Genomic DNA, 24,270 nt, shown 5'->3' on the forward strand with positions numbered 1-24,270 from the left:
CCCAAGAGCTGCTCGCTGCTGACTATTGCAGGCTACTATAGCTGAACCCCGATTGGCAGCAGTAACCAAGCCAACAGCAGCAGACTGAGCAAGACGTCGGGAACGACGTCTTTGCTGAGCAGGCTCCTCTGCGGCCGGAGAGGAATAGGAGACCGCAGAGGGCAAGGCTCGAGATTCCTCCTGTGCAGAGGCAGGAACCCGCTGCCTAACACACCATGTTCCAAATCATTATGCAAATTGGTTTTAAGTGTCATAGTGTTTTTTTTTGTCAGTGAAACTCATTGATTGTATTGTGTCTGTGTTCTTTGGATCACTGAAATCAATCTCAGATACCTAATTAGTTTGCCATGCGTGCCCAATAAAAGGAAAACTGGATTTTCCACACTATTAAGCAGGCCAGAGTTTTCAAGTAACATGGGAAAGAAAAAGGATCTCTCTGCTGCTGAAAAAGCATAAAATAGTGCAATGCCTTGGTCAAGGGACGAAATCATTAGATATTTCCAAAGAAGGTAAGCGTGCTCATCATACTGTTAAGACATTTGTGGCCAAGTCTGAGCACAGACATGTTCGTGCTGATAAAGGCAGAATGAGGAAGGTTTCTGCCAGGCAAGTTCATCGGATTAAGAGAGCAGCTGCTAAAAAGCCATTACAAACCAGCAAACAGATATTTGAAGCTGCTGGTGCCTCTGGAGTCCCTCAAACCTCAAGGTGTGGGATCCTTCAAAGGCTTGCTGTGGTGCATAAACCTACTATTCGGCCACCCCTAAAGAATGCTTACAAGCAGATATAGTTGCAGTGGGCCCAGACATACAGGGGTTGGACAAAATAATGGAAACACCTAACGCTTTGGCATCATAATCTTCGAACATGTTATAAACATGCAAGCCGTGACATATGGTAATGTTTTGTAGTTGATTATTTGTGTTTTGTGATGTGTATGTAAATTAATTGTTTGTTTTGCAGAATTGTAAGAACATTGATGAAAACCTGATACCAATAGCAGACCTCTCAGATTTTCAAAGAGGCCAAATTGTTGGTGCTCGTATGGCAGGCACTAGTGTAACAGAAAGTGCCCGAATGCTTGGCGTGTCAAGAGGTACTGTCTCCAAAGTAATGACTGCATTTGAAAGAGAAGGAAAAACGTCCACAGCAAAGCACAGGTCCGGCCAAAAGTCGAAGTTGACAGAGAGACCGTCGGACTCTAAAGCGAATTGTGAGAGAGGATCGCAAGACCACGGCTCCGAATATCAGTGCTGAGCTCAATGAACACCTACAGAACCCAGTTTCCACGAAAACTGTTAGTCGGGAGCTGCACAAATCTGGATTTCACGGAAGAGCTGCAATTAGAAAACCGCTGCTCTCAATGACAAATGTGAGTGGTGTAGAAACCTTTAGAATTGGTCCCTCGAGCAGTGGAAATATGTGATATTCTCAGACGAATCATCGTTTACCCCATTTCCGACCTCCGGCCGAGTGTACGTTTGGAGACAGCCGAAAGAAGCATTCCATCCAGACTGCCTTCTCCCAACCGTAAAACATGGTGGAGGTTCTGTGATGATCTGGGGTGCTATTTCGTGGAGATCCACCGGGCCAATGATATCCCTTCATGGAGGAATTATAGTTAAATGGAGCTTTTCTATGGATTCAGTGCGCTGCTGAACATAACACAATTACTCGTGCATTAGAAGATCGATGCTTTATTCATTTCTTTTTCCCAACGCGTTTCGAAGTGCAAATCATTTCTTCCTCAGGGGATGATATACGCGTTGGGAAAAAGAAATGAATAAAGCATCGATCTTCTAATGCACGAGTAATTGTGTGTTATGTTCAGCAGCGCACTGAATCCATAAAAAAGCTCCATTTAACTATATGTCTCGGCGGTCACTGGTTTGACCTTTGGATGTGCGGCAGCTGACTTATAATTTCATGCACTATACCTCTCCTATATCTGGTGAGTAGAATTTTAATATGGTCCTTACCCTGTTTCTCAGATAAGACCCTATTTGCGCTTTTTTCTGTTCCTATAGTGTGAATCAGTTCATGGAAGAATTAACAGCTGAGATTATTTAGGCATTTTGGGCGACCAAGTGCATCCTATGGTTCAAGCACTGTTCCCGGAGGGGAACGCCATCTTTCAGGATGATAATGCACCAATTCATATAGCTAGAATCTTTAAAGCATTGCAAGATGAACATTGTAATGAAGTTGAGCATCTCATGTGGCCCCCACAATCCCCAGACCTCAACATTATTGAGCATTTATGGCCGATTTTAGAGATTCAAGTTAGACGTAGATTTCCGCCGCCATCGTTGCTCAAAGAACTGGAGGGTGTTTTAACTGAAGAATGGGCTACAATTCCTTTGGCAACAATTCACACCATGTATGAATCCATACCTCGGAGAATTGAGGCTGTAATCGCTGCAAAAGGTGGACCTACACTATATTAAACTAACTTTTGTTGATGTTTCCAGGTGTTTCCTTTATTTTGTCCAACCCCTGTACATGAAGACTAATTTTCAAACAGTCTTGTTTACTGATGATTGTTTGTTTAGCAAACCTGGATGGTCCAGATGGCTAGAGTAGTGGATGGTTGGTGGATGGCCTCCACGTCCCAACAAGGCTGCAACGTCAGCAAGGAGGTGGAGTCATGTTTTGGGCTGGAATCATGAGGAAACAGCTGGTAGGGCCCTTTAAGGTTCCTGAAGGTGTGAAAATGACCTCTGCAAAGTATATAGAGTTTCTGACTGACAACTTTCTTCCATGGTATAAAAAGCAGAAACGTGCCTTCAGGAGCAAAATCATCTTCATGCATAACAATGCACCATCTCATGCTGCAAAGAATACCTCTGAGTCATTGGCTGCTATGGGCAGAAAAGGAGATAAACTCATGGTGTGGCCACCATCTTCCCATGACCTCTATCCTTACAGAGAACTTTTGGAGTATCAACAAGCAAAAGATCCATGAGGGTGGGAGGCAGTTCACATCAAAACAGCAGCTCTGGGAGGCAGTTCTGACTTCATGCAAAGAAAACTCTCCAAAAACACACCAGTTCAATGGATGCAAGAATTGTGAAGGTGATATCAAAGAAGGGTTCCTATGTTATGTTAACAAGTATCTTGCCTGTTAGGATGTTTTGGAGTTAAGTAGCTTTTTTGTTCAGTGAATGTGACCTCCTAATGCTGCTTATTCCACAAATGAGCATTTTCAGTTCTTTAAAACATATCAAATGTTTAGAAATTCTACGGTGCCTAATAATCTGGAACAGTGCATTCTGAGTTTTTATTCATTTTGGAGCTTATACTGTTATCTTTGGGAGGTTTCTTCAATAAAATTTGATGTATACTCTAATGGGTGATGACTTATTAGACTGTCATTTGCACCGACCATTTAGGAAAATCTAAGAAAAATATAATTTGCATAATAATTAGGAAATATATATATATATATATATACACACACCTTTTATTTTTAAGCTGTATGGTGGCTTGTTTTTTGTGGGACAAGATGACGTTTGAAGAGATACAAAATAAACATTCGTCTTTTTGATTGCTTTTTTTCCATATTTTTTTATTAATGTGTGATTTTTTTATTATTTGTACAACTTTTTTTCTTTACTCTTTTACTATGCACTCTTTGCAGTTACAAAACATAGCAATACAAAAGCAAAAAAACAACCACTTTTGCTACAGTTGTGCTCAACAGTTTACAAAGGTAGTTGAACTGTATAAAACAGGAAAGGGATACAAACAGATATCCAAGAAATTGATAATGCCAGTCAGCAGCGTTCAAACTGTGATTAACAAATGGAATATCAGGGACTCTAAAAACAAAACCATGGTCAGGTAGACCAACAAAAATGTCAGGAAAATTGTTCAGGATGCAAAGAAAACCCCACAAATAACATTAGCTGAAATACGGAACTCTATGAAAACTAGCAATGTGACTGTTTCAAGATGCACAATAACGAGGCATTTGAAAAAATGTGCTGTATGGCAGAGTCGCCTGAAGAAAGCCATTACTACGCAAATGCTACAAAGTATCTCACCTACAATATGCAAAACAGCACAGAGACAAGCCTCAAAACTTCTGGAACAAGGTAATTTGGAATAATGAGACAAGAATTGTACCTTTTGGCAAAGACCATAAACATTACATTTGGAGAGAGGTCATCAAGGCCTATGATGAAAGGAATACCATTCCTACTGTAAAGCACAGAGGTGGATGACTGATGTTTTGGGGATGTGTGAGCTACAAAGGCACAGGAAACTTTGTCAAAGTTGAAGTAAAGATGAATGCAGCACATTATCAGCAAATACTGGTGGCAAATTTGAACTCATCAGCCCGGAAGCTGCACATGGGACGTACTAGGACATTCCAACATGACAACAATCCAAAACACAAGGCCAAGTCGACCTATCATTGGCTACAGCAGAACAAAGTGAAGGTTCTGGATTGGCCATCTCAGTCTCCTGACCTCAACATCATTGAGCCACTCTGGGGAGATCTCAAGTGCGCAGTTCATGCTAAACAGGCCAGGAATTTACAAGAACTGGAGGTTTTTTGCAAAGAAGAGTGGACAGCTTTACCATCTGAGAAAACAAAGAACCTCATCCACAACTACCTCAAAAGAATTCAAGCTGTCATGGATGTTAGAGGGGGAAATACACAGTATTAAGAAATGGGGTATGTGAACTTTTGATCAGGGTTGTTTGGATGTTTTGGGTTGTCATTATGATTTACAAAGAGAAAACAAAGTAGTTTGACAATAAATGGCTTCATCCAACCACTAACCATGAATGGAGAAAACGTTTTGGAGCTATCAGTCATACACTGTGTGCAGAATTATTAGGCAAATGAGTATTTTGATCACATCATCCTTTTTATACATGTTGTCCTACTCCAAGCTGTATAGGCTTGAAAGACAACTGCCAATTACGTAAATCAGGTGATTTGCATCTCTGTAATATGAGGGGTGTGGTCTAATAATATCAACACCCTATATAAGGTGTGCTTAATTATTAGGCAACTTCCTTTCCTTTGGAAAAATGGATCAGAAGAGAGATTTGACAGAATCTGAAAAGTCAAGAATTGTGAGATGTCTTGCAGAGGGATGCAGCAGTCTTGAAATTGCCAAACTGTTGAAGCGTGATCACCGAACAATCAAGCGTTTCATGGCAAATATCCAACAGGGTCGCAAGAAGTGTGTTGATAAAAAAAGGCACAAAATAACTGCCCATGAATTGATGAAAATCAAGCGTGAAGCTGCCAAGATGCCATTTGACACCAGTTTTGCCATATTTCAGAGCTGCAGCGTTACTGGAGTATCAAAAAGCACAAGGTGTGCCATACTCAGGGACATGGCCAAGGTAAGGAAGGCTGAAAAACGACTACAAGAAATATAAGATAAAACGTCAAGACTGGGCCAAGAAATATCTTAAGACTGATTTTTCTAAGGTTTTATGGACTGACGAAATGAGAGTGACTCTTGATGGGCCAGTTGGATGGGCCGGAGGCTGGATCAGTAAAGGGAAGAGAGCTCCACTCTGACTCAGACGCCAGCAAGGTGGAGGTGGGGTACTGGTATGGGCTGGTATCAACAAAGATGAACTTGTGGGACCTTTTTGGGTAGAGGATGGAGTGAAGCTCAACTACCAGACCTACTGCCAGTTTCTGGAAGACACCTTCTTCAAGCAGTGGTACAGGAAGATGTCGGTATCGTTCAAGAAAAACATGATTTTCATGCAGGACAATGCTCCATCACATGCATCCAAATACTCCACAGCATGGCTGGCCAGTAAAGGTCTAAAAAAAAGAAAAAATAATGACACGGCCCCCTTGTTCACCTGATCTTAACCCCATAGAGATCCGGTGGTCCCTCATAAAATGTGAGATCTACAGGGAGGGAAAACAGTACACCTTTTGGAACAGTGTCTGGGAGGCTGTGGTGGCTGCTGCACGCAATGTTGATTGTAAACAGAGCACACAAGCAACTGACAATCTATGGATGGGAGGCTTTTGAGAGTCATCGTAAAGAAAGGTGGTTATATTGGTCACTGATTTTTTTGTTTTTGAATGTCAGAAATGTTTATTTCTAATGGGGAGAATTTTAGTAGTCAATATAAAAATGGGAGTTTGCTATAACTTGGTAAGTGTCTATGCACCTAATGGCCCAGATTCGCAGTTTTAGACTCAGTTACTCTCTAAGGTGGCAGGTTGGGACACAACCTATTTGATAATTGGGGGTAACTTTAATGAAGCACATGATATGTCTATGGATAGATCAGGATTACACAACCATGGAGCTACAATACATGAAGGTCTCATCCAGAGGCTGATGGATCATTTGGGGTTGACGGATATTTGGAGGTGGCAGCATCCTACTGATAAGGATTTCTCACACTATTCTCAAGTTCATAATACACATGTAAGATTAGACTATTGGTTATTGGGCTTATCGATGGTGTCCCTTGTTCTATCGACAGATATCTTGGATATTCAGATATCTGATCACGCCCCGGTGGTTTTCAAATCTAGATTGGTAAATCCGGTATGCAAGGAAAGGAGGTGGAAGTTTCCCTCTTATCTATACTCGTCTGATGATTTTAAGGCTTATTTGCAGATGTCGTGGAACACATACAAAGAAGACAATGGGGAGCACTGTGCTGATCCTCATTTATTTTGGGCCGCCTCTAAGGCAGTTTTAAGGGGACAAGTCATCTCCTATGTCGGGAATAAACGAAAAAAATTATTAGAGGCCACGTTAGCAGCTCAGGAAGAATTGACCAGGCATATAAAAATTTTAAACGTTCTAATACCCCAGCAAATAAACAGAAAAAAGGTTAAAGAGACTGCCGAAAATATTGAGCACGAGAGAGCGCTGTACAGTCTAGAATATCAAAAACACAAATACTTTAAATGGGGGAACAGGCCGGGGAGGTTACTGGGCTCTCTCACTAAACCTTTTAGACAACTAGGATTACCAGGATTCGTAATCAAAATGGCACGGTCACAACGGGCAATGAACGAATAATAGAGGAATTTAGACATTTTTTTTGATCTTTGCGTGCAGGAGGGGGAGAGGAGATTATGGAGGCATCATGTTTCTTTGGGGATGGGGTGGCTCCTGGTATTACGGAGGATCAGAGAAACCTGCTTAACTCACCTATTACCATTACGGAGGTCATGTCAGCCATTTCTACTCTTAAGATTTCTGAAGCACTGGGTCCAGATGGGTGTAGTGGAGATTATAAATCTTAGGCCCATGGGTAGGTCCACACCTAGTTGAGTTATTTAATGGAATCATGGAAAAGGGTTATATTCCAGATAGATTTAATGAGGCTTGTATTATTATGCTTCCTAAGCCTGGGAAAGATCCATTGCAGGTGGAGGGATACCGCCCAATCTCACTGCTCAATGCAGATTTTAAACTCTTGACAAAAATATTGGCAACTAGAGTCCAGCAGATTATTCCTGAGTTAATTTCACCACATCAGACGGGATTTGAACATGGGAAATCGATAACCTATAATATAAGAACAGCGATAGGTACTATAACTAGTTGTAGAGTCAATAAGCGCAAAAAGAACATAGTGGTGGGTCTTGACACAGATAAGGCCCTTGACAGGGTCTCCTGGAATTATTTGCTTAAGTTGTTGGAGCTCAGAGGGTTTGGGTCATGGTTCTGCAATGCAATTAAATTGTTATATAGGGACCCCACATCTAGGCTTATTATAAACAACCTGTCGGCGCCCTTTGCCATTCGGCGGGGCACGAGGCAGGGATGCCCATTGTCTCCATTATTGTTTAATTTAGCATTAGATCCCTTGTTGGGAACTGTTCAAAATATGCCGGATTTTCATGGGATTCCTACAGGGATCACGGAAACAAAATTATTGGCTTTTGCCGATGATATTTTATTATTTATTGCCAACCCAACACAAGCTATCCCAACCATAATTTCGACAATTGAAGAATTTGGACATCTTACTGGCTTTAAAATAAATTATAATAAGTCAGAAGCATTAGCGATATTTAGGGCGGGCAGAATAGCTCAGAGCTGGTTCCCCTTTCAATGGAATAGCGAGTCTATTGGATATCTGGGCATTAGACTCGCAGTGGATCCACAGAAATTGTATTGCCTAAATTATAGACCCATTATTCTTAAGGTAACAACTCCTGGAAACACTTTATCTTGTCTTTTACCGGGAAATGTCACTTAATTAAAAAGATAATTTTTCCTAAATTATTATATTTATTTCAAGCATTGCCACTTCCATTATCCAAATCAGACATTAACCTACTGAATAGGACATTTCGAAAGTTTATATGGGGAATGGGGGGCCGTTCACGCATTGCGTTATCTAAGTTACAACTTCCAAGATCTGAAGGGGGCATTAACTTCCCTGATATTGCTAGATATAACATAGCAGCTAACTTGCGATATGTAATAGATTGGATGTGGGGAACATCCCACTTCGCCAATACTCATCTAGAGGGGCAGATTTATCCACATATATCTTTAATGGCTTTGTTACATCTGACTAATGAACTCTCTGATGAAATTAGAGCTCATCTGATACTTTGGCAAACTATTTTGTCCTGGAGAAGAGGGAGGAAATTGTGTAATTTGGGAGGTAGATTGTCACCACTCCAGCCTTTTCTAGGTAACCCACTATTTTTGATAGGTAAACCGCCTAAAATCTATGAAATTATGGCACAACAAGAGTGTGTTTTTCGGGTGGATCAATAAGACCATAGTTTCTCTACAATCACTTTTGACGAGGCGGTGTCCCGTTATCCTGTATTTGAAGGACGACTGTTCTTATTCCTGCAGGCACGTAGTCTGGTTCTTACGTTTGTGGCTAGAAGACAGAGAGAGAACAGGCAATAAATTGGATATTCTTCTCAGAACGGGTAGGTCTCATTTGGTGTCAACTAGCACCATATATTCCACTCTGCGTAAGGAATGGTCTTGAGATGCTAAAACCTCGGGTCCGGTGAGATGGATAAAGGATAAGGAGGGATTGGAGGTTGGAGATATATTAGAAGCTACTGAGACACAAAGGAAAGTTATTCCATATAATAGTTATACGGCCATATTATTATTACATAGAGCTTATATTACCCCGTACATCCAATACAGAATGTCTCCTACAAATTCTTATCAATGTGTTAAATGTGGTTTACATAATACTGACATCTACCATCATATGTGGGGTTGCCCCAAAATTCAAAAGTTATGGCGAGATATTCACTCTGAGTTACAACAATTGAGTGGTTTTGAGTTCCCTCTTACCCCGCAATGGTCTATTTTTAATATTCTGGAGGAGACCCCAAGAGTATTACCAAAGCACACTAAGGCCATGTTAGTGATTTGGGCCTCAGCAGTAAGAAAAAGTATATTACATCAATGGTTAAAACTCAAATGTTCTGCCGAAATCATAAATATTGCCAAAAATTTATTTTCTGTTTAAAATGGACTGGTTGGAATCCTTGACTAACAAAGAAAAGTTAACAGAAGTTTTTCACCAGATGGTCGTTTCTTATTCTCTCCTTGGATACAGAGTCTAGGAACAGACTTAGGAAACAATTCGAGAGCACCAGATGGTACTTGCTACAAAGCATTGGAGGACACGCACCAATTAAAGGAATCTCTTTAAATGATGACATTTGCAGGAAGGGGAGGGAGGGGTGGGATAAGGGAAAAGGTGGGATTATGGTTTAATGTCATGAACATACTGTAATTGTTTGTACCCCTTATCCTTGTTGCTAAATTAATAAAAACAGTTTTAAAAAAAAAGAAATGTTTATTTCTAAATTTTGTGTTGTGATATTGGTTTACCAGATGAAAACAAATAAGTGAGATGGGTATATATTTGGTTTTTCTTAAGTTGTCTAATAAATCTGCACAGTAATAGTTACCTGCACAAACAGATATCCTCCTAAGATAGTCAAATTTAAAAAAAACACAACTCCAACTTCCAAAAATATTAAGCTTTGATATTTATTAGTCTTTTGGGTTGATTGAGAACATAGTTGCTGTTCAATAATAAAAAGAATCCTCTCAAATACAACTTGCCTAATAACTCTTCACACAGTGTATTCTCAGAAAAAAGACCAAGAAAGCAAACATTCTGTAGAGGTATGTAAACTTTTAAACACAACTGTACATTTTTTTCTCCCATTCATGTAAATAGGTGAAAAAATGATGCAAAAACGCTTAGGCTAGGTTCACAATTGCGGTTGAGTCCGCAGCTTTTCTGACGCATACATCCGCATGCGTCCTGTTTAACTATCTTTAACGTTGTGGATGCAGGTACATTCGTTTGTATGCGTTCGACCGCGTTTGCTTACACATGCGTCGTTTCGGGTTTTGCGGTGGGCTTACACATGCGTCGTTTCGGATTGTGCGGTGTGGCGTGGCTAACACAACATGTTGCAATTTTGGAGGCTGTAAATTGCCACCGCCAAACGCATGCGGACGTTTGCGGAAGGAATGCGTCTAAACAACGCATTAGTCTATGGGAACTATTGCGTATGCAAGCACATGCGTTCGCTTGCGTTTTCGTGCGCATGTGTTTTCCAGAGTAAACTTGTCTAGACACTGGTTTTAGCCACCACCCACACAAAGATGTAAAAAAAGAGGGTGTGGGCATTCATTGTCCATTACTTTCAAGCATCTTGAAGAGACTGCAAGATCTTTGAAGAGACTGAATACAGAAAATTGTGAGAATACAAGCTAATGTCTGTGTGTCTGTTTTTCTCCATGCAGTCTGTAATCATTTCTGTCTCTTTGTTGCAGCTTTCATCACCATGGCCTCAAGCCCAGAGCACACAGGACCGGATTCTGAAGTGAGTACCTTTGCAACTGATTGGTATCACTGTACATACAGTGCTGTGCAAATTAATTGGGACAAAGCATTTTAAGTAAAATCGTAAGTTGGTTACTAGTCAGTGATTTAAACCAGTTTTAACTGCTTTTATCAGGCACTCACACCTGTTCAAAGCAGTTTAAACTGGTTTGAATCACTGACTGGTAACTTAGGAGTTTACTTAAAAAAAAAAAAATGCTTTGTCCCAATTAATTTGCATAGCACTGTATGTGCCAAAATCATGTCTTTTCTTTTACAGAACACACTATCAACTGCAGAGGAGCAGGAACAGGAGCAGCAGAGGGAGGCACAAGTCCCGGTGGCAAGACGCAGTGTAAGTATTTTTTTTTCCTTGAGTGTTTATATTTTTGTGGCCTTTTTTTTTCCTTGTTTATCTTTCCAACATTAATGTCTTTGTTTCATTTTCTAGGTTCAACAACGGGAGGAGGACTACATTGATAATGACCTCCTAATCACGCTAGTCCATGAGAGAGTGGCCTTGAGGGACACCCGGGAGCCGCAGCACTTGGATAGCGTGGTGATTCGGCGGCTGTGGAATGAGGTGGCCCGAGCGATGATGGATGACTGGGACAACGCCACGAGTCAGAAAGAAATTTCCTAAGTATTACAATGTGGTCTGACGCGGCAGTGAACCTGTAGTGCAGGGATCACACAACCGTTGTGATGTGATAAACTCCTGCAGAAGGCCTCGGACAGGACACTCATGCCCGAGTATCTACACTTTTCCAGAATGGCCAGAAGTCGTTGGTAGATAGACAGGAAAGTGGTTTGAACCATATTGACACACTTTTCCAGTCTGTACACCAACGGCTTGACCATCTGGAAGCTGACATCCAGAGACCAGCACACCATTTTTTTTGGCTATAGAACGGGGCATGGCGGAAAAACTTACACCAGAACTCCAGCCTGCAATGCTGCTTACATGCAGGCTATGCAGCAGACTCGGTTATACCCGCAGGCACATGTTGCTTTTCCAACTGTGCCACCAGTTACACGGTTTACCTCTATACCGAGTTCTGCTGCATACCCCTGTATGGCCACCACCATGCCCAGTCCTGCCGCACACCACTATAGCGCCACCACCATGCCGGGTGCTGTTGAAAGCCACTCCACTGCCACGCCGAGTCCTGCACGGCTGTCCACCGCCACCATCGTGCAGACTCCTGCTCCTGCACAGCTGTCCACCGCCACAAACACGCAGAGTCCTGCACAGTCATCCAACAGCATGCAGAGTCTGGGTCCTGCACTGTCGTCCACAGCCACCAGCAGCATGCCTTTGCTTACCACCACACCCACCCTTCCAAGGAGGAGGAAAAGTCAAAAATCACATGGGATGCATAAGCGGAAGAGACGGAAACCAAAGCATGAAAGAGGTATTGTGCTCCCTCCACCACCCTCACCTCCCAATGTGTGTGTTGTCAAATTTGTCCCTCCCTTCGTCTCTCCCATCCCATGTTTCCACTCCTAATGTGCCTACTTCTATCCTTGATCTCCCAGACCCCACACATTTAGTAGCCCCTTCCCCTGGAACCCCCTTCATTGTCCACCCCGAGCCAATCCTCCCGTATCCATACTCCCCGGTCCGTAACATTTCCCCCTCAATTTGTAAAAAAAATATATATTTTTTTGTAAATAAAATTGTGTTGTTTGACCCCCATCACTGCTTGTTCTTCGTCTCTTTCGTCGCCGGCAATATACACCGTGCGCCGTCACACACAGATCGCCGTATATGTATGTATGTACACACTGTTTTTTGCCACCTCATAGCTCCATGAAACACAATCTTCTCTTCCTTTTCTTTCTTGTGTCTGTCTTGGAGCTATGAGGTGGCAAAACCACAAAGAGTACTGAAAATCCTCACCTAAAAAAAAGGAAAAAAGTAATAAGGGTCAGCAATACTCACCTGCCCAGGTGTCAGTACTATTGCACTCAGAAGCTGTGTTTTCTGCATCCTGATTGCAGCAGTTCTGACACACGGGCAGGTGAGTAAATATATGAGGATTTCCTCCATCAGCTCTTCAGTGTGGGCTAATGCGAAGTTACCTACCACAGCACTGAAAAATATAACAGGCGAAGTGTAAAGCATGGGGGACAACCAAAGTGGACTTTAGTTCCTGTGAAACACTTGAAGGGTTAATAATCTTCTTGAATGTAGTTTTGAGTAGCTTGAGGGGTGCAGTTTTTAGAATGGTGTCACTTTTGGGTATTTTATGCCATATAGACCCCTTAAAGTGACTTCAAATGTGAGGTCCCTAAAAAAATGGTTTTGTAAATTTTGTTGTAAAAATGAGAAATCGCTGGTCAACTTTTAACCCTTATAACTTTCTAACAAAAAATATTTTGTTTCCAAAATTGTGCTGATGTAAAGTAGACATGTGGGAAATGTTATTTAGTAACTATTTTGTGTCACATAACTCTCTGGTTTAACAGAATAAAAATTCAAAATTTGAAAATTGCGAAATTTTCTAAATTTTCGCCAAGTTTCTGATTTTTTCACAAATAAACGCAAAAATAATTGACCTAAATTTACCACTAACATGAAGCCCAATATGTCACAAAAAAACAATCTCAGAATCGCTAGGATCCGTTGAAGGGTTCATGAGTTATTACCTCATAAAAGGACACTGGTCAGAATTGCAAAAAATGGCCTGGTCATTAAGGTCAAAATAGGCTTGGTCATGAAGGGGTTAAATAAATACAGAAGATTAGAAGATAAAATAAGTTCTTTAAAAGCAAATCAAGACAGCAAAGATTGAGACAGACTCATTGCCAGATAAAGAAAATTCTGGGATTATTTTTACTTTAACTACATAAATAGTAAGAAACTAAAAAATTATAGTGTTGGCCCCCTTAAAAATAGTCTGGGTGAAATGGTGGATGAGGAAAAAGCCAATATGCTAAATGACTTTTTTTCAACAGTATTTACACAAGAAAATCCCATGACAGACAATATGATCAACGATAAAAAAATTCTCCAATAAATGTCACCTGCTTAACCCAGCAGGAAGTACAGTAGAGACTAAAAATCAATAAAATTGACAAATCCCTGAGCCCAGATGGAATACACCCCCGAGTACTGCAGGAATTAAGTACAGTCATAGATAGACCATTATTTTTAATCTTTAGAGATTACATAATAACAGGGTCTGTACCACAGGACTGGCGTATAGCAAATGTGGTGCCAATATCCAAAAAGGGGACAAAAACTGAACTTGGAAATTATAGGCCAGTGAGCTTAACCTTAACTGTGGGTAAAATCCTGGAGGGTTTTCTAAGAGATACTACTGTATACTGGAGTATCTGAAGAAGAATAACCTCATGACCCAATATCAACATGGGTTTACAAGGGACCATTCCTTTCAGACTAATCTGATAAGCTTTTATGAAGAGGTAAGTTCCAGATTGAACCAAGGAAATGCAGTGGACGTGGTGTACATGGACTTTTCAAAAGTTTTTGATACGGTGCCACACAAAAGGTTGATACATAAAATGAGAACAATGGGGATAGTGGAAACAAAGGATGGTTAATAATGGAGCACATTCGGACTGGGTCACGGTTAGCAGTGGGGTACCGCAGGGGTCAGTATTGGGCCCACTTCTTTTTAACATATTAATTAATGACCTTGTAGGGGGCATAGAGAGTGGAATTTCAATATTTGCAGATGACACTAAACTCTGCAGGGTAATCAATACAGAGGAGGACAATTTTATATTACAGGAGGATTTATGTAAACTAGAAACTTGGGCTGATAAATGGCAAATGAGCTTTAATCGGGATAAATGTAAGGTCATTCACTTGGGTAGAACAAACAAGATGTATAATTATGTGCTTAATTGTAAAACACTGGGCAAAACGGTCACTGAGAAAGACCTGGGTGTATGGGCGGACGACAAACTCATTTAGTGGCCGTGTCAGGCAGCTGCTGCAAAGGCAAATAAAATAATGGGATGCATTAAAAGAGGCATAGATGTTCATGAGAACATAATTTTACCTCTATATAAGTCACTAGTGCGACCACACTTAGAATACTGTGTACAGTTCTGGTCTCCAGTGTATAAGACAGACATAGCTGAACTGGAGTGGGTACAGAGAAGAGCAACAAAGGTTATTAGGGAACTGGGGGGGTCTACAATACCAAGACTGGTTATTACACTTGGGGTTATTTAGTTTGGAAAAATGAAGGCTTAGCGGTGATCTTATTACCATGTATAAATATATGATGGAACAGTACAAAGACCTTTCTAATGATCTTTTTACTCTTAGACCTGTGACGGGGACAAGGGGGCATCCTCTACGTCTGGAGGAAAGAAGGTTTAATCAATCACAGATGCAAATTCTTTACTGTAAGAGCAGTGAGACTATGGAGCTCTCTGCCATATGATGTTGTAATGAGTGATTCCCTACTAAAATTTAAGAAGGGACTGGATGCTTTTCTTGAAAAAGTATAATATTACAGGTTATATACACTAGTTTCCTTGATATTGCGTTGATCCAGGGAGCTAGACTGATTGCCGTATGTGGAGTCGGGAAGGAGTTTTTCCCCAATGTGAAGCTTACTGATTGCCACATGGGTTTTTTTTGCCTTCCTCTGGAGCAACATGTTAGGGCAGGTTAGGATAGGATATGGGTTGAACTATATGGACTTAAGTCTTCCTTCAACCTTAATAACTATGTTACTATGTCATTGCTAAGACAGACGACTTGGAAAATCAACTGCGCAGAAACAATTTGAGGCTGGTAGGGGTCCCTGAAAAGCAGAGGGTAAAGATCCAGTGATCTTCTTTGAAAAGTGGATTGTTGAACACATTTGGAAAGGAAATACTTTATTTTTCACAATAGAAAGCTCTTAGGGTACCCAGACATTTACCAGCAGGTGCTCCAACCACATCCAATCCTCATGTGTTTATTACACTGTCGGGACAGAGACCTCAAAGATCTTTACAGTGATGGTTTGGCTAGTTGGACGCATGCGCCGGCAAACACCTACCAGCGCACAGCCTGCGTAGCCATAGGGTATGCAGGTTGCATGCAGCGTCATGCACCCACAGGCAGAGCTGCCGGAGGAGGTGCAGCCAGGGGCAGAGCTTCACGGCGGCCGTGTGCATCCCTCCGCAGCTCTATGAAATGCTAGTATGAAAGGAGCCTTACAGTCTCTATCCTGACTTTTCTGCTGAAATTCAAAAAAGCTGTGCAAAATTCACCATTCACGGCTAAACTGCCTGTAGCAGCATAGGGAGAATTGCATGTATTTGAGAATCCGACTGATGCTTTATCAAGGCTGGACGCTAATGAAAAAAGCTTGCAGAAAAACAAACAAACCCTGAAGTCATATACATAGCCACCACTTGGGACAGTAACTATGTTCTCTTATAATATTATAAGGATGCTAGGCTGTTAAATTGCTGGTTTATATTTTGCATTTATATTTCAAGCAGGTAGCGTGATGGTCTACTGAAGTTTACATTATGCAATTTGTTATAGCTGCTACTGTGCCACATGAGCTAAGGATAATAAGTGGCCCCAAACTTCCCATCATCGGTAGATCAGTTAATAAGAAAAGTATGCTGCTTAGGTTTTATTATTTTGTTTGTTTTTTGTTGGTTTAACCCCTTAATGACTGGAGCTTTTTCGCTCTCCTTCCCAGAGCCATAACTTTTTTATTTTTCCATCGATATGGCCGTGTGAGGACGTATTTTTCGCGGGACGAGTCGTACTTTTGAATGACACCATTGGTTTTACCATGTAGTGTACGCGAAAAAAATTCCAAGTGCGGTGAAATTGCAAAAAAAGTGCAATCCCAAACTTGTTTTTTATTTGGCTTTTTTGCTAGGTTCACTAAATGCTAAAACTGACCTGACATTATGATTCTCCAGGTCATTACAAGTTTATAGACACCAAACATGTCTAGGTTCTCTTATCTAAGTGGTGAAAAAAAAAATCCAAATTTTCATAAAAAAAAAAAAAATGTGCAATTTTCAGAGACCCGTAGCGTCTCCATTTTTCGTGATCTCAGGTCGGGTGAGGGCTTATTTTTTGCGTGCTGGGCTGACGTTTTTTATTACACCACTTTTGTGCAGATACTTTGTTTTGATCGCCCGTTATTGCTTTTTAATTCAATGTCGTGGCAACCAAAAAAAAAAACATTCTGGCGTTTTGATTTTTTCGTGCTATGCGGTTTAGTGATCAGGTTAATCCTATTTTTTATTGACAGATCGGGCGATTCTGAACGTGGCGATACCAAATGTGTAGGTTTGATTTTTTTTATTGCTTTATTTTGATTGGGGCGAAAGTGGGGTGATTTAAACTTATGTTTTGAAAAAAATAAAAAGGTGGAGCGCACTAAGGCGGTAAATGAGGGACACCAGCGTGTTTAACAAAGGTAATCCACTCACCTGATGTGGTTGTGAAGGGTCACAACCACCTAAGGAAGTTTTGGCCGCTGCAGACCCCGGGATGCAGATAAAACAATAGAGAAAAGCCGGGGTTTGTCCGAGCTAGACCACAAGGAACCAACCGAAGATGCAAGCAAACCTTTATTCACATTCAAGCCTCCTGGCCACTTCATCAGGGCAATGTAACTTATGTTTTGTTTTTTTTAAATAATTTTTAAGCACTTTTTTTTTTACTTTTGGCATGCTTCAATAGCCTCCATAGGAACTTCATGTGTTTTTTTTTTTTTTTTAACAAACTCTGTGCGGGCTTTCATATGTCTTGGACTGAGGAGAGGCTTCCATCAGGCCACTGTCATAAAGGCCCAACTGGTGGAGGGCTGTAGTAATAGTTGACTTTGTGGAACTTTCTCCTATTCTCCCTACTGCATCTCTGGAGCTTAGCCACAAGGTTCTTCTTTACCTCTCTCACCAAGGCTCTTCTCCCATGATTGCTCAGTTTGGCTGGATGGCAAAGTCTAGGAAGTCTTCTGGTGGTCCCAAACTTCTTCCATTTAAGGATAAAGGAGGCCACTGTGCTCTTGAGTACTGCAGAGATTCTGTTGTAACCTTGGCCAGATCTGTCTCTGAGCTCCTTGGCCAGTTCCTTTGACCTCATGATTCTTATTTGGTCTGACATACACTGTGAGATGTGAGGTCTTAATGTAGACAGGTGTGTGCGTTTCCAAATCAAGTCATATCAGTTTAATTAAACATAGCTGACCTCCATTGAAGGAGTAGAACCATCTCAAGCAGGATTGCAAGGAAATGGACAACATGTGACTTAAATAGGAGTGTCTGAGCAAAGGGTCTGAATACTTATGACCATGTGATTTCAGTTTTTCCTTTTATTACATTTGCAAAAATTACTACATTTCTGTTTTTTTTCATTCAAGGTGGGGTGCAGAGTGCACATTAATGTGAAAAAAATGAACTTTTTTGAATTTACCTAATGGCTTCAAATGAAACTGAGTGAAAAATTTACAGGGGTCTTAATACTTTCTGTACCCACTGTAAGTGACCCCATTTTACCAATTAAACATCTCAAAGAGTTCATCTAGGGGTGCAGTGATTATATTGACACCACAGGTGTGTCACAGGCTTTTATACCATTGGGTAGTGAAGAAAAAATCATTTACAATTTTACCACCAAGATTGTGTTATGCCCAAGTTTTACATTTTCACACTGGGAAATGGGTAAAAATGGCACCAGAATTTGTCCCGCAGTTTCTGCTTAACCGCTTCCCGACCGCCCACAGTAGATAAACGTTGGTGCTTGCTGGGCTTTGTGCAGCGCTGACGTTTATCTACTGTCGGCAGTTTTGTGCCCCCCGGGACCCCCACATACCTTACAACTCGGGGATCCCGGTGCACAATGCATGCTGGGACCCCCGACGTCATCGAGACCTGATTGGTTCAGGTCCTGATGACGTCAGCGCCACAGCAGCCAATGGGAGCGATCGCTGGGAAAGCTGCTTGTTTCCCGGCGATCTCACTCATTGTAACGCGGCTTCTCCCTCTGATCTCACACTGACAGATGATCAGAGGTGAAGCAGCGTTACTGTTTGACTAGATCGCTGCCTGGCACAGCTGATTGCTGGCTGGCACAGCTGTGCCAGGCAGCGATCTTGTCACACAGTAACGCTGCTTCACCTCTGATCATCTGTCAGTGTGAGATCAGAGGAGAAGTCGCGTTACTATGTGCCAGGCAGCGATCTTGTCACATAGTAACGCTGCTTCACCTCTGATCATCTGTCAGTGTGAGATCAGAGGAGAAGTGGTGTTACTATGAGTCAGATCGCAGGGCAGCGATCTTGTCACAAAAAGAAAAAAAAAAAGCAGGTACACAGGTTAGGGCTAGGGTTAGGGCTGGGATTAAGGTTATGGGTGTGTTGGTGTTAGGTTTGTGGTTAGGGTTATGGTTGAGATTAGGGTTAGGGGTGTGTTGGGGTTAGGGTTGGAATTAGAATTGGGGGTTTCTACTGTTTAGGTACATCAGGGGCTCTGTAAATGCAATATAACGCCCGCAGACCATTCCATCAAAGTCTGCATTTCAGAACGTCACTACTTCCCTTCCGAGCCCCACCGTGTGCCCAAACAGTAGTTTTCTCCCACATATAGGGTATCAACGTACTCAGGACAAATTGGACAACAACTTTTGGGGTCCAATTTCTCCTGTTACCCTTAGGAAAATAAAAATTGGAGGCTAAAAGATCATTTTTGTGGAAAAAAAATGATTTTTTTTATTTTCACGGCTCTACATTATAAACTTTAGTGAAACACTTGGGGGTTCAAAGTTCTCACCACACATCTAGATATGTCCCTTGGGGGGGGTCTAATTTCCAAAATGGGGTCACTTGTGGGGGTTTTCCACTGTTTAGGTACATCAGGGGCTCTCCAAATGCGACATGGCATCCGATCTCAATTCCAGCCAATTCTGCATTGAAAAAGTCAAACGGCACTCCTTCCATTCTGAGCTCTGCCGTGTGCTCAAACAGTGGTTTAGCCCCACATACTGGGTATTGGCGTATTCGGGAGAAATTGCACAAAAAATTTTGTGGTTCATTTTATCTTTTTCCACTTGTGAAAATAAAAAAAAATGGTTTTGAAGTAAAATGTTTGTGAAAAAAAGTTAAATGTTTATTTTTTCCTTCCATATTCCATTCATTCATGTGAAGCACCTGAAGGGTTAATAAACTTCTTGAATGTGGTTTTGAGTACATTGAGAGGTGCAGTTTTTAGAATGGTGTCACTTTTGGGTATTTTCTGTCATATTGACCCCCCAAACTCACTTCAAATGTGAGGTGGTCCCTAAAAAAATGGTGTTGCAAATTTTGTTGTAAAAATGAGAAATCGCTGGTCAACTTTTAACCCTTATAAGCTTCCTAAAAAAAAAAATTATGTTTCCAAAATTGTGCAGATGTAAAGTAGACATGTGGGAAATGTTATTTATTAACTATTTTGTGCGATATCACTCTCTGATTTAAGGACATAAAAATTAAAAGTTTGAAAATTGCAAAATTTTCTAAATTTTCGCCAAATTTTGATTTTTTTAACAAATAAGCGCAGATCATATCTAAAAATTTTTTACCACCATCATGAAGTACAATATGTCATGAGAAAATGTCAGAATCAGTAGGATCTGTTGAAGCGTTCTAGAGTTATGACCTCATAAAGTAACACTGGTCAGAATTGAAAAAATTGGCCCGCTCACGAAGGCAAAAACAGGCTCGGGTGCGAAGGGGTTAATGTAGAAATACCCCATATGTGGCTGTACAGTACTACTTTGCCATACAGAGAGACTCAGGAGGGATGGAGGGGTGGAATTTTAACGCGATCACTGCGACTTTTGTCGCAGCGTCGCATTTAAAAAATGACGTAATATTCCGTCCATGGTCAAACAGGCCCAGGCCACATGGACGGAATATTACGTCAGATGTCAGAAAGGGGTTACAAGTATAGTATATACCAGACTCATGGGAGAAAGCTTTTCTCCCAAAAGATTGCATAGATAAGATAAAAAAAACAAACGGATTACTTACCGGTAATACTCTTTTTTAGAGTCCACGACAGCAGTGACACAGAAGGGATCCGCCCCTAGAAACAGGAAACCTACAGAGAGATAAATGGGGCGGGTCCCCCTCGCTCCCTCAGTTTGGATTACAGAGAACCAAGAGGAACCGCCATACACATTTTAGTCAATTTGCTAGGTCAGTGATTCACATCTATACCTAATTATACATTTGCTATACATATCTATATATTAATTCCTAATACTTGTTTCCAACATCAAGGAGAACTGTGTGTAAACTTCTAATTTAAGGGAGGGAAGTGAACGGGTGCTGTCGTGGACTCTACAAAAGAGTATTACCGGTAAGTAATCCGTTTTTTTCTCTTCGCCACGACAGCACCCACTGAGAGACTTTCAGAGATAGTCACTTGGGAGGGCACACCGTGTTAAAGACTGATCCACCAAAGGCTAAATCTTCGGAGGAGAATAAATCTAGTCTGTAGTGGCTATAAAATGTAGATGGAGAAGACCAAGTTGCAGCCTTACATATCAGCTCAATTGGGACGTCCGCCCTCTCTGCCCAGGAGGATGATATGGCTCAAGTAGAGTGCGCCTTTATACCCTGTGGCGGGTCTTCTCCCTTTGCCGAATACGCCATCGTGATCACATCCCTGATTCACCTGGACAGCGTGCTTCTCTGAACTTCAGACCCCTTCTTGTTACCCTGGAAGGAGACAAAAAGAGCCCTACTCTGCCTCCAGGGACTGGTTCTATCTAGGTAGGCTAGGACTGCTCTTTTCACATCTAATGTGTGGAATTTCACCTCCTCTGGCATTACTGGGTTCTCATAGAAGGAGGGGAGACAGATCTGTTCGGATCTATGAAAACTAGTAGCGCGTTTGGGAAGATAAGATGGGTCTGTCTTTAATACTAGTCTGTCCTGGCTCACTGACAGAAATGGGGGATCTACCGACAGGGCTTGGAGATCACCTACTCTTCTTGCCGAGACTAGAGCTACTAGTATAGCAGTCTTCAATGAAAGGCATTTTATTGATGCTAGAAGCATAGGCTCAAATGGGGGCTGAGTGAAGGCATCTAAGACCAAGCTAAGGTAACACGTTGGTAGCTGAGGGATGTGGACTGGATTCGCTCGTTGACAAGCCGAAATAAACCTGGCCACCCATTTATTACCTGCCACATTGTGGTTATATAAGGCTCCTAGAGCCGATACGTGGACCTTTAGGGTGTTAACTGAGAGTCTCAACTCTTGGCCCTACTGCAGGAATTCTAGAATAGCTCTAATGGGTACTTCGCTGAAAAAATTTGCAAGGTGAAAAGCTAAAAAAATTTTCCATACCATCACGTAAATTTTTGTTGTGGATTCTTTTCTACTCTGTAGTAGAGTGTTAATAAGATTATTCAAGAATCCTCTCAATTTTAATAACTCCCTTTCAAATTCCATGCCGCTAGGTGCAGGGATTTGACCTGGGGATGGTGACAGGGTCTCTGTGACAGGAGATCCCGATGTAGTGGGAGAATCCATGGGTCGGCTATTGACATCGCTCTCAACCATGAAAACCACGGCCTCTGGGGCCAAAACGGGGCTATTAAGATGACCTTCGCCCCTTCCTCCCTTATTTTCCTGACCACTGTTGGCAACAGTACCATTGGAGGGAAGGCATAGGCCTGTCGGAATGTCCAGGGTGTTTGGAGGGCATCGAGCACGTCTGGACTGTCCGCTCTGTATAGCGAAGCGAACCTTTGTACACGTCTGTTGGCTCTTGTCGCGAACAGATCTATGTCTGGTCTGCCCCATCTGGCCGCTATCATCTCGAAGATGTGCCGGCTGAGAACCCACTCTCCTTGATGTAAAGTCTGGCGGCTGAGATAGTCCGCCCTGGAATTGTCCACTCCCTTGATGTGGATAGCGGCCAAGGAGTGGAGATGCGATTCGGCCATCTCTAGAATTCTCTCTGCGATAGACATTAGCGGTCCTGATCGCGTACCTCCTTGCCGGTTTATGTATGCCACCGAGGTTGTTTTGTCCATTTGGATTCTCGTGTGGGTACCTCTTAGCTGCGGGAGAAATTTAGATATAGCATGATATATCGCTTTTAGTTCCTTCATATTAGACGAACTTCCCGCTTTGAGTTCGGACCACTGATCCTCCTCTAGATGGGCCCCCCACCCCAACGGGCTAGCGTTCGTGGTGACTATTCTAGAGGGGATAATCCACCATGGAATCCCTCCTGTTAGATTATTTGGGTTCAACCACCACTTCAAGGAGCTGATTACTTCTGGTGATAGGGACATTCTCCCATCTAACCGCCCCTGCAGCTTATCTGCTTCCCGCAACACGGCCCATTGCAATTTTCTGGAGTGGAATTGGGCCACTGCACCACCGGAATTCATGATTTTAGGGACCCCAACAAGGACATCGTGTTCTTCTCACCCGCCATCCGTACCTTGTTAATTATAGCCCGGATTTTTGTTTCAGGCAGAAAGCATTTTTGACTTACAGAGTTTATTTGAAGTCCCAGGAACGTCTGACAGGTTACCGGTTGCAGTCTGGACTTTTCCCAGTTGATCAGCCAGCCTAGTGTCTGCAGGGATGAGATAATATCAGCTATCCTACTCTAGCATTGGGAAACCGAATTCCCTACTATGAGCAGGTCATTCAAGTACGGAACCATTAAGGTGTCCTTTAGCCTTAAATGTGACATCTCTAGCATTAGCTTGGTAAAAATGCGGGGTGCCATGGATAACCCGAACGGCATCGCCGTGAACTGGAAATGTTGTATCCGGCCCTCTTCTACGAGACTGCCACTCGTAGGAATTTTTGGTGCTCCCTGCATATAGGGAGATGGTAATAGGCATCCTTTAGGTCAAAGACTGCCATATAGCACCTAGGAAACAAGAGTTTTATTGCCGAATGTATTGATTCCATCTTAAAGGACCGCAGACTCAGAAATGTATTAAGCTTCTTTAAATTATCGTTCTAAAAGAACCATCCGGCTTAGGGACTAGAAACAGGGGATAATAAAACCCCATTCCCCATTCATCTCTTGGCACCTCTACCAGTACGTGCATAGACAAGAGCCCTGCCATCTCTATTTCCAAGGCTTCCTGCTGCGTTGGGGACTTCAGGGAAGTCAATAGGAAGGAGTTCGTTGGGTACCGAACAAATTCTAGCCTTAGGCCTGATGACATAATATTAATGGCCCAGGAAATGGATGTTATTTTTCCCCATTGGTGGCTGTATCCTAGTAGCCTGCCACCTACCAGTGATTTATCGCTACCGGAACCTGTCCCCCGATCTGAAAGGAAGTTTCCCAAATAGGCTGCCTCTCTGCTTGGGATCTTTATTGCCCCAGCGGTCCTGGGGTTTGAAATCCTTTTTACCAAATGGAGGCTTCCTGAAGGCTTTCCTGTTGAAG

At 42.0% G+C, this 24,270-nt stretch overlaps 1 protein-coding gene across 2 annotated transcripts in view; it reads right to left on the reverse strand.

The window, feature by feature from the left end:
* ILRUN (inflammation and lipid regulator with UBA-like and NBR1-like domains) overlaps positions 1-24,270 on the reverse strand; it is a 291,746-nt gene that overhangs the window by 29,579 nt on the left and 237,897 nt on the right. Inside the window, exon 5 of one of the 2 annotated variants that reach the window (XM_073575634.1) lies at positions 7,566-8,862. The exons of the other annotated variant lie outside the window; for it this stretch is intronic. Within the exon in view, the coding sequence (XP_073431735.1) occupies positions 8,851-8,862 (12 nt within the window). The 3' untranslated portion in view covers positions 7,566-8,850. Of the gene's footprint in view, positions 1-7,565; positions 8,863-24,270 lie in introns of those variants that run through there. 2 annotated transcript variants of the gene reach the window in all.

Source organism: Dendrobates tinctorius, unplaced genomic scaffold, assembly GCF_039654945.1.
Source record: "Dendrobates tinctorius isolate UK_male_01 unplaced genomic scaffold, ASM3965494v1 ptg000045l, whole genome shotgun sequence".
Taxonomy (NCBI): Eukaryota; Metazoa; Chordata; class Amphibia; order Anura; family Dendrobatidae; genus Dendrobates; species Dendrobates tinctorius.